The sequence below is a fragment of the Ornithorhynchus anatinus genome, chromosome 9, assembly GCF_004115215.2.
Source record: "Ornithorhynchus anatinus isolate Pmale09 chromosome 9, mOrnAna1.pri.v4, whole genome shotgun sequence".
In the NCBI taxonomy this organism is placed as follows: domain Eukaryota; kingdom Metazoa; phylum Chordata; class Mammalia; order Monotremata; family Ornithorhynchidae; genus Ornithorhynchus; species Ornithorhynchus anatinus.
Genome location: NC_041736.1, coordinates 2,771,921 through 2,787,500, shown reverse-complemented (window position 1 = coordinate 2,787,500; position 15,580 = coordinate 2,771,921). Strand labels below are relative to the sequence as shown.

Sequence of the window (15,580 nt, the reverse complement as noted above, 5' to 3'; positions counted from 1 at the left end):
ACTCGATGGACCATAGTGGAATCATTCTCGAGACCCCGGTGGCCGATGAACACCCCCGTCATCTTCCTGGGCACATTCTTCTAGTCCTCCCCCAGTTTCTATCAGGGTGGGTTTCGCGGGGGTGGATGGACCACTTCTAAATTGCAGGCTCCTTGAGGACGGGGACCATGTCTACTAATGCTATCGTACTCTCCCAATAAATATTTGCTAAGTCCCTACTATGTGCCGAGCCCTTACTATGTGCCAACCACCGTCGTGAGCGCTGGGATAGATAAAAAATGATCGGGTTGGGCACAGTCCCTGTCCCGCATGGGGCTCATAGACTAAAATAGGTATTTAATCCCCACTTTACAGATGGGGAAACTGAGGCGCAGAGCGGTTAAGTGATTGAGCCAGTCACCCCGCAGGCAAATGGCAGAACTAGGATTAGACCCCAGTTCCCCTGAGTTTCAGGACAATGCTCTCTCCATTAGGTAATCCTGCTTCCCAAGAGCTTGGTTCAGGGCTCTGCGCAGAGCAAGCATTCAGTAAATAATCTTGATTGATTGATTGATTGATTGATTGATCTCCGGGTCTTTCTTCCCTCAAGCCCATAGGTGCCCGTTCCCAGGTGAGACCCAATGATTTCCCACAGAAACAAAAAGAAATCCTGTCAACTGCCCCGGTCAGTTAACAAATGACAAGTTCAGGGTGAACGCGATCAAACCCAGATTTTTCAAGAAACATATTAGCACTTGAGAAGCAGTGTGGCCTAATGGACAGAGCCTGGCCCCGGGAGTCAGAAGGTCCTGGGTTCTAATCCCAGCTCCGCCACTTCATTCATTCACTCACATTTATTGAGCGCTTACTGTGTGCAGAGCACAGTGCTAAGCAACTGAGAAAGTACAATACAACAATAAACGGTGACAATCCCCACCCACAGTGAGCTTACACTAGTCCGTTGTGTGACCGTGGACAAGTCACTTCCCTTCTCTGGGCCTCAGTTGTCTCATCTGTAAAATGGGGATTAAGGCTGTGAGCCCCCTGTAAGACATGGACTGTGATTCGCTTGTAGCTACCCAGTGCTTAGTACAGTGCCCGGCACATAATTAGTGCTTTACAGATGCCATAAAGAAAAAAAAAGATTCTTCGTCGAGTCTTGAGCGGAGATGGAAGACATTTGACCGGCACCAGTATGAGGCGTTCAGCCCTTCAGAACTAAGGCCCAGCAGTGTGGCTCAGTGGACAGACCATGGGCCTGGGAGTCAGAGGATGTGGTTTCTAATCCCGGCTCTACCACTTTTCTGCTACGTGACCTTGGGCAAGCCGCTTAATTTCGCTGGGCCTCAGTGACCTCATCTGTAAAATGGGGATTAAGACTGTGGGCCCCGTGTGGGACAACCTTATTACCTTGTATCTACCCCAGAGCTTAGAACGGAGCTCGGCACATAGTAAGCGCTTAACAAATACCATCATTATTATTATTACTACTATTCTCACCCAAGGACACACTGAGCGCCCTTGAAGGGAAAAGACCATCCCGTCCCAGGGGACTGGGAGGCTGGGGACTATCCTCGCGCCGGACAGACGGACCCCGTACTTCTCCATTTCACGCCACCTCATTTCCTCAGTGTTTTGCAATCCTTAATATGCACAGCTGGCAGCCGAATGCAGGTTTGATACTAACAGTTTAGACATCTTTAGATGGAGCAGATGGAAAATTTTACACAAATGAAGTAGGAGAAAGTGTGCAATTAGGGTTTTATCTGCAGCTCCACCATGCATCCCTTGCTTGGGTGGAACATCACCTTCGTGTGGTCACGGTCCCCGCTTGCATCCCGTTCCTTTTTCTTAGCCCTCCTGGGATGAGAAAACTTTTGGTTTCGGTTGCGGATGGATGAAGCCTTGAGATTGTGATCCCCTCTGGGACCAGGACTCTGTCCGATTTGATTATCCCGTAGCTCGACACAGAGCCTGAAACATAAGAAATGCTTATTAATCCTTCAATCTGTCGATCGATCGTATTTATTGAGCACTTACTGTGCGTGGAACACTGAACTAAGCACTTGGGAGAGTACAATGTAGCAATATAGGTATGATTATCAATAATGATAATCCTAATTCTGGTGTTTGTTAAACACTTACTAAATGCCAAGCACTGTACTAAGCACTGGGGTAGGTGCAAGAGGATCGAGTGGGGCTCACAGTCTAAGTAGGAGGGAGAACAGGTATTGAATCCCCAGTTTGCAGATGAGAGAACTGAGGCACAGAGAAGTGAAGTGATTCACCCAAGATCACACAGCAGGTAAGTGGTGGAGCTGGGATTAGAACCTATAACCTCTGACTTCCGGGCCTGTGCTCTTTCCACTAGGCCACATGTCATCGTTATTACTATTATTATTAATAATCGTGACTAAGCCCAGGCTGCCACAGTCAGAGTCATGAAGTCCGCCCAGTCCGCCCAGTAGAAATGTCTTGAGCCACCGAGTACATTAAGGAAGCATCCCAAAATCGCAGTCATTCCAAGAAAATCCCAGACTGGCCTTTTTGTGGGGTTTTTTTTTTTCCAATAGTTTATTCATGATGTTCATTATTATGAGTTGTAAAGACTATGAGAATTTCATTTTTAAAATGTCTTATGGAATGTATCACTTTCTTAGATCTTGTCGACATGCTGTGGAAACCATAACATAAAATATGAGTTACTTACAATAACTAATTTTAATCCCATCTGCTAAGTATGACAACATTAGCATTTCCACTTAATTAAAAACACCCTTAAAGCAGCAATGTTTTAATCACTCCATTTTATTTACTCTCCTCCGGTGTCACTTATAATTGTAACTTTTTATTTTTTAATAATGAGGGTTTTTTTTTCCTCTCTTCGCATCACACACAAAAAAGTGCTGTCGATAATTAGCAGTCTTCTGTTATTACCCAACTCAGGTGTCACAACTGTGTCTCATCCTCATTACAGTAAAAAATTTCACCTATCAGATTCATTATTGCTAGATAATGCAACTGAACCACGACAGACCCTGCAGAAAAGTAATTCAGCCAGGCAAAATTATCAGCTAATTATATTTAGAATCAAAAGCCCAACAACTATTTGCAGATAAATTGTATGAATTGAAGTGAATAGATCGGAATATTAAGATTCATAGATTTAGCAGATGATTTGTTAATTGGAATAAAAAGGTCATTACTAGCCATTTTAACAATAGATCAATTGAAACCCTATTTAATATTTAACTGGTAGTGCATAGGATTGGAAATGATGAATAATTGTATTATTGTCAGGATATGATACTTGGCTTCAAAATGACAGAAATGGTAGAAACTTTGGATTGGCCACTATGTACAATGTGCTATTAAAATGCATGGCTATGCAAATGTGTTTCAAAGTCTAGTAGTCACTCATCTAAATACTGTTCGGCGCTGGTTCTTGCTCAGACTGGAGCTGTTCAGAAATGCAACTCTGACTTTTTTTTTCCTTCCCCCTTTCTGGACGACTTCAAAAATCGAGTTGCGAATCAAGTCGTCCGCCCAGAGAAGTCACCCTCCAAATTGGGGGTGGGCGTTTGCCGGCAACGGAGCGGCCAGAGTTCCCATTCCATCAGTCGGGCGTATTTATCGAGCACTTACTGAGTGCAGATCTGTACTAAGCACTTGGGAGCGTACAAAATTCTGCTGGTTTTCGAGGGGGCAGAATTTGGCAGGCGTGGAAAGGAGAGTGAGCTCGTTAATGATGACTCAACAATCAGCTTAGCTGCTGTTTCCAGATCCTCGTGAAAGAGCGGCCGTACCTCACAGTCCCCGGTGTCCGCGAAGTTTCTGGGATTTGATTTTTTTTCGGGTCTGCCTGGATGCAAGAGGCAGTTTGGGGTTTTATCTTCTCTTTGTACAGTCGTCCCAGTGTCCGGGACAGTACGGAGTTTGGAATGGTGTGTGGCTTCATATTAAGCACTAAAATATCACCATTATTACTCTTACTGGGTTCCCCCAGATGACATGCCCGATTCCCACCCCCAGAGCTAACCTGGGCTAACGAACCGTACTGCTAGGCGCTGAGCGTTCCAGATCCTTTTCTGCGTTCCGTAGATACTGCTCAACTGCTCCCATTGGAATGTCCACACCCACACCACTTGTGGATCTCAAAATATAATGGACCCCCCGCCATCCCTTCTCCTAAACCAGAAATTATTACCCCTTCCTGCCTAAGAGCCTTAGACTCTTTGGAGTAGAGAAAGGAAAATAATAATAATAATAATAATAAAAAACCCTTGAAAACTTCTGGTTTTAAAAACTTTGCAGCATCAAAGAAAATCCAGTCTTGGCTAAACGAATTATTTAGGTTAATGTTATGAGATGGAGAAAACCTCACCCACGTGAAAAAAAAAACAAAAAACGAAACAGCTTAAATTGGTTTGGTTTTGTCGTTGTAAATAAACAGGGTAAATATTGACGTGACCTGGAATTATTTCTGGGTTAAAAAAAAAAAAGCCCAGAGTTTAAAATAAAATTCCTCCTTTGGTCAATGTTTTGGATGTAATTCAAAGACTCTTGTAAAATAAACATATTTTAAGAAGTGTTTTGAATTTCGGTGCATCCTTTCTAGCCAGCAGAAATTACAGTGGTATCTTTAAAGTTTATTATATGTCAGATCAGTGGCCATTATGCAGGAAAAAGGGAAATTCAAACACTCTCCCTGTCCTTAACCCTTTCCCTTATCGAAGTTGCAGGCTTTGGGTTTCACTCTTGCGGCAGCTCAGATCCCATTCAGGAGAAGTTTAAAGAGCTAACTTTGGGACTTGTTTATGCCCAGCAAACCAGAAAGGTTCTCATTTCCGGCGTCTAAATTGTTTCTCCAGAAAACAAAACGGCGAAACCGCTTAGGTGCCCTGCCAGCAGAATCCTGACAGTGTTTATTAAAAAGGAAAATTTTATGTTCCGCATTATAATGAAGGGCTCCGGAGCCCGGGCATGAAAGGAAAGTCTCCCGGCACCCGACACCCTTGGCAGCCTCTCTCTCCCCGCCGTGTGGGGGCCGGGCTCCTTGGGCCTTGGCATCGAAGGGTGCAGGCGGCCCAGGGAGAGGACTGGATGTCGGGTCGAACCCGGTTTGGAAGCGAGTATCCAGTATCCCGAATGTGCGGCGTTATTAAGAAAAGCTGTCCCTGTTTCGCCGTGTTGATACATGTGTTTATCTGCTGATTATAAAACGTGTTAAACAGTATTTAAAAAACAAAAAAATGCAGAACCGCGCTTTGATTTATTCAGCGCACAAAACATATGCTTTCCGTTCTGTTCTATGAAATTCATATATGATCGATAACGCCTCTTAAAAGAGCAGCTCCCGCAGGAAGATTGGTGTCCAACGAGTCCTTTGCCTTCTCGCCCGTGGCTCTCGGGGTCTGGCGTCAGCTCCCGGAACGCTCCACGACCAAGAGGGGTGAGGTCCGTGCGGTGCCGTGACGATCTAGGTATTCATCTGGCTCTTTTTTTCCTCTCTTCTCTAGGCTGGAAGCCGTGCACTGCGGTTGCTTCCCCCTGTGTCCCAAAGCTTTGGTCTATCCGGAAATCTTTCCAGGTACTTGGTGGGAACGTCCTTCCCGCCTCTGCCGAGATTAAGCCCCGATTCTTGTGAAATTCGAAAGTTTGAAAATCAACTCAGGCAAGAGTAATTGTTTATTTGGCAAGTCAACATGTTAGTGTTAAGGAAAATTTTATGTGTTTTAATACATTAGAGTAAGCTTATATTTACCATCTGTTCTTTCAAGATAACAAAAAAGCAAGTTTTCGAATTGCATTCTTCATTGTGAGTCTCCGCTTCCCCTAATGATGGCGTTTCAGAAGCAGGTCAGAAAGCGCTTCCAGATTTTTCGGCCATTTCGCCCGAAAACCCGAGATCTAGACTTGTCCATCCAAATGATGGGGTAAATGCAACTATTAAATGAGCTGCAGCCAACCCATGCAGAGCTCCCCCCCTCAATTTAGTAGTGGGCCTTTGCTTAAAAAAAAATAATCTCATCGCTAAATGGATCACACATGCATTGTGTTACATTAGAATCATGTATTTTAATCACCCAAAGGAGATGTCTAAACAGCACAACTACACAATCTTATTTAGCATTAAACACCCTTGTGAGCTGAGGTAACCCTTATAAAATCATGCTTAAATAATGTACAACACACGGCGCAGAGAGCAATATGCATTTTTAATTAGTAAAGTGACTAATATCGAGAGTGTGCTTTGAGGTTTTTGTTTCATTAAAAATGTATTTGTTTTTCCTGCAGCTGAATATCTGTATTCGACACCTGAACAGCTTTTTAAAAGGCTCCGGAATTTCTGTAGGAGACCAGATATTGTACGGAGACATCTCTATAAGGTACTCATTGAGACTAGATTTACGTGGTATCACGCCGTATTGAAGTACAAAGAAAAATCTAAAAAAAAAAAAAAAAACATTTAATTAACATACTAATGTTTAAAGGAAACATGCTAGGGAGGGATATTAGTCGTTACACTAACAAGGATTAATTAAACCGGATGCCAGTTGTAGTAACCTAGGTCTTATGAAATACGTGCACTCGATGCACACGCTCCATGCTTTTTTGAAAATTTATTGTTTTCCGAGATGAGCGTCCTTTACATTTGGGCCCAGGAGGCTTATAAAAATGAACCCGGATTAATGTAACTCATTAGTTTAAAAGGAAGTAAAAGAAGGAGTCTACAATTACGCTAATGAGGATAAGCCGCTTCGTATCGTGGGGGGGAGTCAAAGGTCCTCAAAAATTCCAGGTGTGGGGACACCGGTCCCGCTCCCCCGGGCCCCACGGGTTCCTTCCCCCCGTCGGACCCGTCGACGAGAAGGGAACGACAGGAGCCACAGTGGGGCCTGGAAAGTTTCTCGGCCGTCACGATTTGCCCAGGATTCTGAGGCGCCGCCCTGCCGACCGCAGATCAAACGGCGGCGGTGGACGGAAGTCGTCCCATCTCCCGCACAGAGGGCTCTTTTCTTCCTCCTCGACCTAAAGTCGAAAACGGCCGACGGAAGGACGCTCGGTCAAGCCCCCGGAAGAAATCCGCCTCATCCACGGAGGGAGACTTCAGCCCCGGCACCTTCGAGGGGGCCGCTAGGCCTGCGCCTTCTCCGCGCAGACCTTGCGGAAATCCGTTCCGGCCCAGCGGCTCGACAGCCGAGATCCACCCGTTTCCCCCTCGTTCCCTCGTAAAACTCGCCCGGGGAATTTTGTCTCCCGTTTCCTCCGGGCTGAGAAAATACATATTTACATAGTGATACATCAAAACGGGACTCTGTTTCTGCAGGAAACAGTTAAAACTTCAAGAAGAAAGGAGAGAACCGAAAATGCAATTTAACACCCAATTTCAAGCTCATTATCTTTCATTGTCTATTAACTTGGCAATGGCTCAGAAGGTGGCTCATAATAGTTTAAAATGCTGACTGAACAGTTCCAGTGTGCGGCATTACTTCTTGAGTCAATACTATTGTATCGTTATTCGGGGGTGGGGGGGGGGTTCTCAGAAAAAATGTTGCTTGCAGAGCTTTACCTTGACATTTCCTAATTCTTCCAGGCCGGGAGCAGTTCGGCGGGGCGGGGGAGGGGGACGTGATCCTGGGGAGAGTCCGGATAGCAGTGACACCCACGCGCAAGCCGGCGACGAGAGCCGAGCACGGAGGCAGTCTTCTCGTTCTCCTCAGGGTGTACGGAATGGCCATCGTCGCGGTGCCTTCCGGGGACTTCTAAGGGAACCGTCGATCGAGAAGTGGGGTGGTCTGGTGGTTAGGGCTAGGGCCTGGGAGTCATTCGTTCATTCATTCCGTCGCATTTATTGAGCGCTCACCGTGTGCAGAGTTCAAATTAGAGCCTGGGTTCTGATACCGGCTCCACCGCTTGTCTGCTGTGTGATCGTGGGCAAGTCACTCCTCTGGGCCTCGGTTCCCTCATCTGTAAGATGGGGATGAAGTCCGTGAGCCCCCTGTGGGACAGGGACTGTGTCCGACCTGATTACCTTGTATCTGCCCCACTGCTTAAGACCGGGTTTGACACATAGCGCTTAACATACACCATCATTATTATCATTATTCTCTGGGCCCCAGTTCCCTCATTTGTAAAATGGGGGTTGAGACTGTGAGCTCCGTGTGGCAAAAGGATTGTGTTCAACTTAATACTCTTGTATCTCCCCCAGCACTTGGCACAGTGTCTGGCACGTAGTAAGCCCTTAACAAATATCGTGAAAAGAATTGGAGAATTGGCCAGGCCCGTGTCTGCGGCCAGACGGAGTATCCGATCCCAGCGCTGAACCTGGGGATGCCGAGGGTACCACCGACCCCACCGAGCCTCACCCCTTTCAGGGAAGAGCCTGAAAAGAGAAGCAGCGTGGCTCAGTGGAAAGGGCACGGGCTTTGGAGTCAGAGGTCATGAGTTCAAATCCCAGCTCCGCCACTTGTCAGTTGGGTGACTGTGGGCGAGTCACTCGACTTCTCTGTGCCTCAGTGACCTCATCTCTAAAATGGGGACGAAGACCGTGAGCCCTACGTGGGACAACCTGATTCCCCTGTGTCTACCCCAGCGCTTAGAACAGTGCTCTGCACATAGTAAGCGCTTAACAAATACCAACACTATCATTATTATTAAGAGCCACACTTCAACACCTGGGTAGGATTCCACAAAGGATCCACTTTCCCCATAATTCACTTTGATGATTCCCTGGGGGGCCGGCAGCTCAGGGAAGCCCACGGATCCTTCCTCGGGGCTCACGATTCCCTCCAAGCGGCTTCATCGAGAGGCCGGGCTCAATGTACGAGGAAGGCCCTCTTCCCTGAGCAGGGTGCAGTCTAGGTGGCCTCCAGATGGAGTTCGATTTTTAATATATAATCTTTTCATGGTATTGGTTGAACGCTTCCTACGTGCCAGGTACCGTACTAAGCACTGAAGCAGATCCAGGCTAATCAGGTTGGACACAGTCCCTGCCCCACGTGGGACTCACGGTCTCAATCCCCATTTTACAGAGGAGGTCACCGAGGCGCAAGAAAGTGAAGCGACTTGGCCAAAGTCACAGCGGACAAGGGGCAGGGCCGGGATTAGATAAAAGACACGATACCCCTAGACATTCCATCATCCTCTCTAGTAAAAGGGACGTGTTTATATATGAAGCCATTCTAGTAATTCATGGCAAGAACTCACCACCCCTCCAGAAACCCCTAAAGTCCGAAAGGCTCAGAAAGGGTCGAGGTCTGTGTGAACCCCTCACAGAGGATTCCTTCCCATTTGCCTGGTGGAGAAGGGACTCCGGCCTCCTCCGATAGATAAATGGTCAGGAAATATGCCAGTGGCGGATTGCTAAATCCGAGTTTCAGTCTGATGCCTTTGGCAAGAGCCGATGTCGATCCAGACGCTGTCTTTCACTTGGGTGCTGTTATTGCAATATGTCTTTAAAAACCACAAAGGGGAGAAAAAAAAAATCCCAAACTTAAAAATATGGCTTTTCAAAGCTGGTTTTTCCAGGACACTTCATTGGCGTTATCCAGGGAGGCGCTGTGGTTTCTGGGAGAAAACCTCTTTTCTTAGTCCTTGCAACAAACGTTCAACTCACACATCGCATATGCCATTGGCCTGAATTTTCTTTTTCCTCTGGTATTTGTTAAGCACTTACTGTGTGGCAGACACTGTACTAAGCGTTGCGGTAGATACAAGCTAATCGGATTGGACCCACACCTCACCATCCCCCATCCCCATATAGATTGCTTTCTGTTGCACAATCCGGGTCCCACTAAAGCTCACAGTCTTTACCCCATTTGACGGGTGAGGTAACTGAGGCCCAGAGAAATGATTTTCCCAAGGTCACATGGCAGACAAGTGGCAGAGGCAGGATTAGAACACAGGTCCCTTGACTTCCGGGCTCGTGCTTTATCCACCAGAGTACGCTTAGAATGGCTTCGTATATAAACACCTTTCTTTTTACTAATAAGGATGAAAGAATATCACTGGATACCATCGGTCTTTATGTCCGATGCGGTCTTTCAAACTTTTAATTCTGTTGGTACCATTTTCTGTCATTAGAAAGTGTCCAAAGATGTAGACTGTCACCCGGACCCGTGCCTTTATGCCCGGTTTTGTCTTTCAAACCTTTCGTTCTATCATTGCCATTTTATTTTGTGAGGAAGTGTGCAAAGATCCTGGTAAAAGACTTAATGCATAGAAAAAGGTCTCCTACACAAGGGGTGCCAGTGAGAATAACAATAATAATAATAATTATGTTGGTATTTGTTAAGCGCTACTATATGCAGAGCACTGTTCTAAGCGCTGGGGTAGATACAGGGTCATCAGGTTGTCCCACGTGAGGCTCACAGTCTTCATCCCCATTTTACAGATGAGGTAACTGAGGCACAGAGAAGTTAATTGACTCGCCCGCAGTCACGCAGCTGCCAAGTGGCAGAGCCGGGAAGCCACTGGGGGCAAGAACATTCGTGGCCAGTCAGTCGGTCAATCAGTTAGATATGTTTACTGAGTACTAACTGTGCAGACCACTGTACTAAGCATTTTGGAGAGTACAAAATATAACAATATAACAGACACATTCCGTGCCTGTAACGAGATTACAGTCTAGAGGAAGTGCTGCATAATTAGTGAAGCAGCGTGGCTCAGTGGGAAGAGCCCGGGCTTGGGAGTCAGAGGTCATGGGTTCTAATTCCGACTCTGCCGCTTGTCAGCCGTGTGACTCTGGGCAAAGTCACTTAACTTCTCTGTGCCTCAGTTACCTCATCTGTAAAATGGGGATTAAAACTGTGAGCCCTCGTGGGACGGCCTCATCACCTTGTATCCCCCCGCCCAGTGCTTAGAACAGTGCTTTGCACATAGTAAGCACTTAACAAATACCATCATCATTATGATTATCATAAGCTCCCCTAAACCTCGTTACATTGTAAATACTTGGAGGGTCAGGTTCATGTCTATTTATTGTCGCCTCCCAAGCGCTTAGTACAGTCCCCACCTGCACACAGTAATCACTCAAGAAATTTCATTAATTGATTGACTGATTGAAGTACAGAGTCAAGTCCTCGGTGCTGCCTTTTGCCAAATAAAGTTGGACGCCCGGGTGTCCGTAGAAGCAGGCACATCAAACAACAGAGCATTCATTTATAATTCAATGTTTTTAGTTCCAACCTTTGCTCTCTGGGTATAATCCATTAAATGGTATGTCGAGGTCATGTTGAGGTTCCTTGAAGTCAGCAAAAGCGTGTTTCGCTTCTGCCGTTCTCTGTCAGCTCTTTGTGGGAAGGGATGTGACTACCAACTCTAGTGTTTTGAACCCTCCCAAGTGCTTAGTACAGTGTTGTACACACAGAAGGCGCTCATTAAATGCCACTGATTGATTTGCTCTCAAGCGCTTCGTACTGTGCTTTGCACTCTGATAATGCTCAATCCATATCGTCGGTCACCTGATATTCCTCCAGCCGTGCCGTCTTGGATAGTGAGGTTGGACCCCTGACCTGATTCCATGCCTCAGTTCCATCATCTGTAAAATGGGGACTGAGACTGTGATTCCCTATGTGGGACAGGGAACGTGTCCAATCTGATTAGCTTGTATCCACCCCAGGGCTTAGAACAGTGTCTGACATAATAAGTGCTGAACAAATACTATTATTATTGTTATTATTGAGGCTCTGGGCTGCCGGCCTTTTCTCTCCCTCCATCTCTTTCTCTTTCTCTGCCTCCATTCCATCACACCTCAGAAAGTTGAACCCCATAGAATGGTGATTTGTCTCTCCTTTGCCTTTCTTCGGCTGTCCTAAACATTGAAAAGTGAATTGCAATGCAAAAGTCCTGTCCTTGATGATTGATGATAATGATGATGATGATGATGATAAAGATGATAATGATGACTGATGATAAGAAAAGCAGCGTGGCTCAGTGGAAAGAACATGGGCTTTGGAGTCAGAAGTCATGGGTTCGAATCCCAGCTCTGCCACTTGTCAGCTGTGTGGCTGTGGGCAAATCACTTCACTTCTCTGTGCCTCAGTTAGCTCATCTGTAAAATGGGGATTAACTGTGAGCCTCACGTGGGGCAACCTGATTACCTTGTATCTCCCCCAGCGCTTAGAACAGTGCTCTGCACATAGTAAGCGCTTAACAAATACCAACATCATCATCATCGTCAGTCGCAGGTATTTATTGAGCACTTACTCTGTGCAGAGCACTGTAGTAAGCCCTTGGAAGAGTCCAATACAACAGAGTCGGTAGTCACGTTCCTTGCCCATACCTTTTCGGCCTTCCTCTTAGACTGTGAGCGCCAGAGGGCAGGGACTTGGTCCAGTCTCACTGTGGGCCGAGAATGTGTCTGTTTATCTTTGTACTGTACTAACCCCAGCTCCTAGTAGAGCGCTTTGCATACAGTAAGCGTTCAGTAAATACGATTGACTGACTGACAGTCTTAGCATAGTCCTCGACACACAGTAAGTCCTTAAAAAATACCACTGTTATCATTATTAGAGGTAGTCCTAATGCCAGTAGGAGGAGGAAAAAATCCCCTAAACTCGTTATGGGTAGGGAATGTGTCTTTTTATTGTGTAGTGTACTCTCCGAAGCGCTTAGTACAGTGCCCTGCACACAGTAAGCTCTCGATAAATGCGACTGAATGTAATTCGATCGAATGGTAACAGCGGTATCATTTATCGAGCGTCCACTCTGTGCCTTGTGTGTTCTGGGAGCTTGGGAAGTTCACAGCAAAGAAGTGAGACATTATCTGCCCACAGAGACCTTGCATTCTCAGCCGGGGAGACCACCCTAAAAATATTTCCAGCCGGAGTGGTCGCCGTCAGTGGTTGAGACCCCAGATACGCATGGGATGTAATTGTAGGGAGTGAGATCAGTCAGTCAGTGATAGTTATTGAGCGCTTACTGTGTGCAGAGTACTGTACTAAGCGCTTCGGAGAGCACGCTATAACAGACGCGTTCCCGGCCCACAAGGAGCTTCCGGTCTAGAGCGGGAGACGGACATTAATCGAAAGAAATAAAATTCCACAAGATCGGTTCGCCGTCAGCGATGACACCCGCTTCCAGAAACGCCCGCCGGTGTCCCGGAATGGGAAGCGGATTTGCAGAGAGACGGCGGCTTCCCCCGGACCCCAGCCGGCCCGGACGGGGACCCTGCCCTGTCTTCTGCCCGTTGGGCCCCCGGCCCCTCTCCTCCGCGTTTCGTTCATCTTGCTCTCTGCCATTCCTCTTTCTTTCCACAGGGCGAGACGGTTCGGTTTTCCTGGGCAGCCCTCCGTGGAGAATTCAGGTCTCTGCTTACCACAGAACCTAGGGAAGATTTGTGACAGATGGGAGCTAAGTCACAAACTTGCAGCCTCAGGCGGAATGCGCAGAACTTTCCAGCGTGCCCATATTTACCTGATCAGAAGGAACAGAAAATCTGCAGAGGAAGCGGAGTCTGGCTGCTTGTCATAGCTGACACAGAGCCATCTGCCACAAACCTGTGGTAGCTTCAGATCCCCAGTGCCTGCCACCACCCCGACTCAAATTAAACCCAGATTCCTAAAGACGTTGTGATGGTTACACATGTCCTCGGCATCACATGCAGAAGACGGTTCAAAAAAAAAAAAAAGAAGAAGAAGAAGAAAAGAAAAAAAGAGAGTAAAATGTGGCCTGTTGTATAACCACACTCATGTATGCCATATGGAGAGCCACATTGAATTTCCGGTGGAATTTGTGTTTATCCTTTGTACTGGATGACACGGTGCCTGAGTTCTTTCCTCTTGCCGGCACGATGTCGGCCAAACTGCAGCTTCAAACGCTCCCTCTTGGCCGGGTTTCCACCTGGTTTGCCAGGTTATCATTGGAAAAGCCTCGAGGGCCACAGGGCCCGAGAGGAGAGGGGCCTCGAGTTTCCCGACTCCTCAGCCTGGGGATTGCCGGGCAGGGTGGGGGCTGCTCCCATCCTTTTCCAAAAAGAGTTCGCCCCCGGGGGCTTCTGAGGGAAAGGCTTTCCCTCAGAAGCCCCCCTGCGGGTATTTCCGCGATTCCCTGGCTCCGTCGGCAGCTGACTGCTTTCCAAGAGGCCACGAGAAAAACAGCTTTAAAGCGTGGTGGTGCGGGATGGGGGTCAGCCATCTGAGGTGACAAAAGTGGACACCTCTTCCAGTCCTTTCAAGGAAGGAGCAGAAACCCAGGGCTTCCAACGACCCTCCTGGCAGCCCGTCTCCCATCCCTGCTCCCCGGGCCGCCCCGTCTGTCGATGTTAAAAAAGAAAAATTGTTGGGAGGATGTAGATGGCGGAATAAATTTTCAGTCAAGGCCCTGAGTTTTCATTTGCGTATCTGGTCGGAGGCCCCTTTGTCGGTCGGCAGGTACAATGGTTTCTTTAAGTGATGTACAAGAATCTGTCTTGCACATGTTGGTACAATATTGTGACAATTCCAAGATTTATCTTTGCATTCTGGAGAGAGGCAGGCAGTAAACAGTTCTAGTCATTAAGGTAAAGTCTGTTGGCAATATTGTCTTCTGTTTACCGACAGGTGAGCCACAACACTCCTTGATTTTGGAGATGATAGCGTACCTCCCGTCGGCTCTTCTCCGCCCCTACTACCAGACCCCCGACCCGGCCGAGGGGTGGGATTAGGGACTGTCTTCCCCGCCTTCCCAAGGTTGGGTGGGCCCAAACGGACCCATTGGTAGGCAGCTGGCTGCAGATAGCTTGCTGCAGATGGACGACGGGAAACCACATGACCTAGGGGAAAGAGCACGGGTCTGACAGTCAGAGGACCTGGGTTCTAATCCTGGCCCCGCCACATACCTTCTTAGTCTGTGAGTCCTGTATCAGTCAGTCCATTAGTAACATTTATTGAGCCCTGTGAACCCCGTTATTGGGCAGGGATCGTCTCTATCTGTTGCCAAATTGTACATTCTAAGCGCTACGTACAGTGCTCTGCACATAGTAAGGGCTCAATAAATACTATTGAATGAATTTATTGAGCCCCTACTATGTGCAGAGCACTGTACTAAGCACCTGGGAGAGTACACTGTAGGACTATAACAGATACATTCCCTGCCCACAACAAGTCTTCAGTCTAGAGAGGAACCCGATCACCTTGCGTCTACTCCGGTGCTTAGTACGTGCTTGGCCCATAGTAAGTGCTTAACAATTATTATTATTATTACAGTGCTTGACACATAAGTACTTAGCAAATATTATTATCATTATTACTATTAGTACAATTATTGTGATTCCCCACACATCTCAGCTTGGTTTCTGAGATCTCTGCAGGGAAGCCGGGTTTAATGTGCCACCGCACATCAGCAAGGAGTCGGTGGCTTCGGATTTTACCGTGTCAGAGAAACTGTATATATAACCCACTTCCCATAGATGCTCCCCTTTGCTTGATCAGAGAAAATATTAAATCCAATTCAGATGGTTCATTGTAAACACTTTAATTTTTTCCTGATCTGGAAGAATTTTGTTTGGGAAATAACCCGTGTACTTCTCTATGTAAGGGCTGAATCGAATCCACATAAAAAAATGGCCAGGTTTCGTCAAGGATAAAAACCTCTGCCAAGAGTCGAAGATCTGGCTTCT

At 46.9% G+C, this 15,580-nt stretch overlaps 1 protein-coding gene and 1 long non-coding RNA gene across 3 annotated transcripts in view; one reads left to right on the top strand and one right to left on the bottom strand.

Moving 5' to 3' along the window:
• The window catches only part of GTDC1 (glycosyltransferase like domain containing 1), a 178,683-nt gene extending 164,375 nt beyond the window's left edge, over positions 1-14,308 (top strand). Inside the window, exons 7-9 of one of the 2 annotated variants that reach the window (XM_039913077.1) lie at positions 5,499-5,569; positions 6,277-6,368; positions 13,242-14,308. In XM_039913077.1, coding sequence (XP_039769011.1) covers positions 5,499-5,569; positions 6,277-6,368; positions 13,242-13,455 — 377 coding nt within the window. In that variant the 3' untranslated portion in view covers positions 13,456-14,308. The remainder of the gene's footprint in view (positions 1-5,498; positions 5,570-6,276; positions 6,369-13,241) is intronic. The other variant, XM_029072186.2, reaches the window with a different exon arrangement.
• LOC120638608 lies at positions 1,649-4,061 on the bottom strand. The gene is made up of 2 exons (XR_005660346.1): positions 3,786-4,061; positions 1,649-1,953 (listed from the first exon to the last, which is right to left on the bottom strand). It is a non-coding gene; the product is annotated as an uncharacterized LOC120638608 (long non-coding RNA).
• Positions 14,309-15,580: the final 1,272 nt, after the last annotated feature.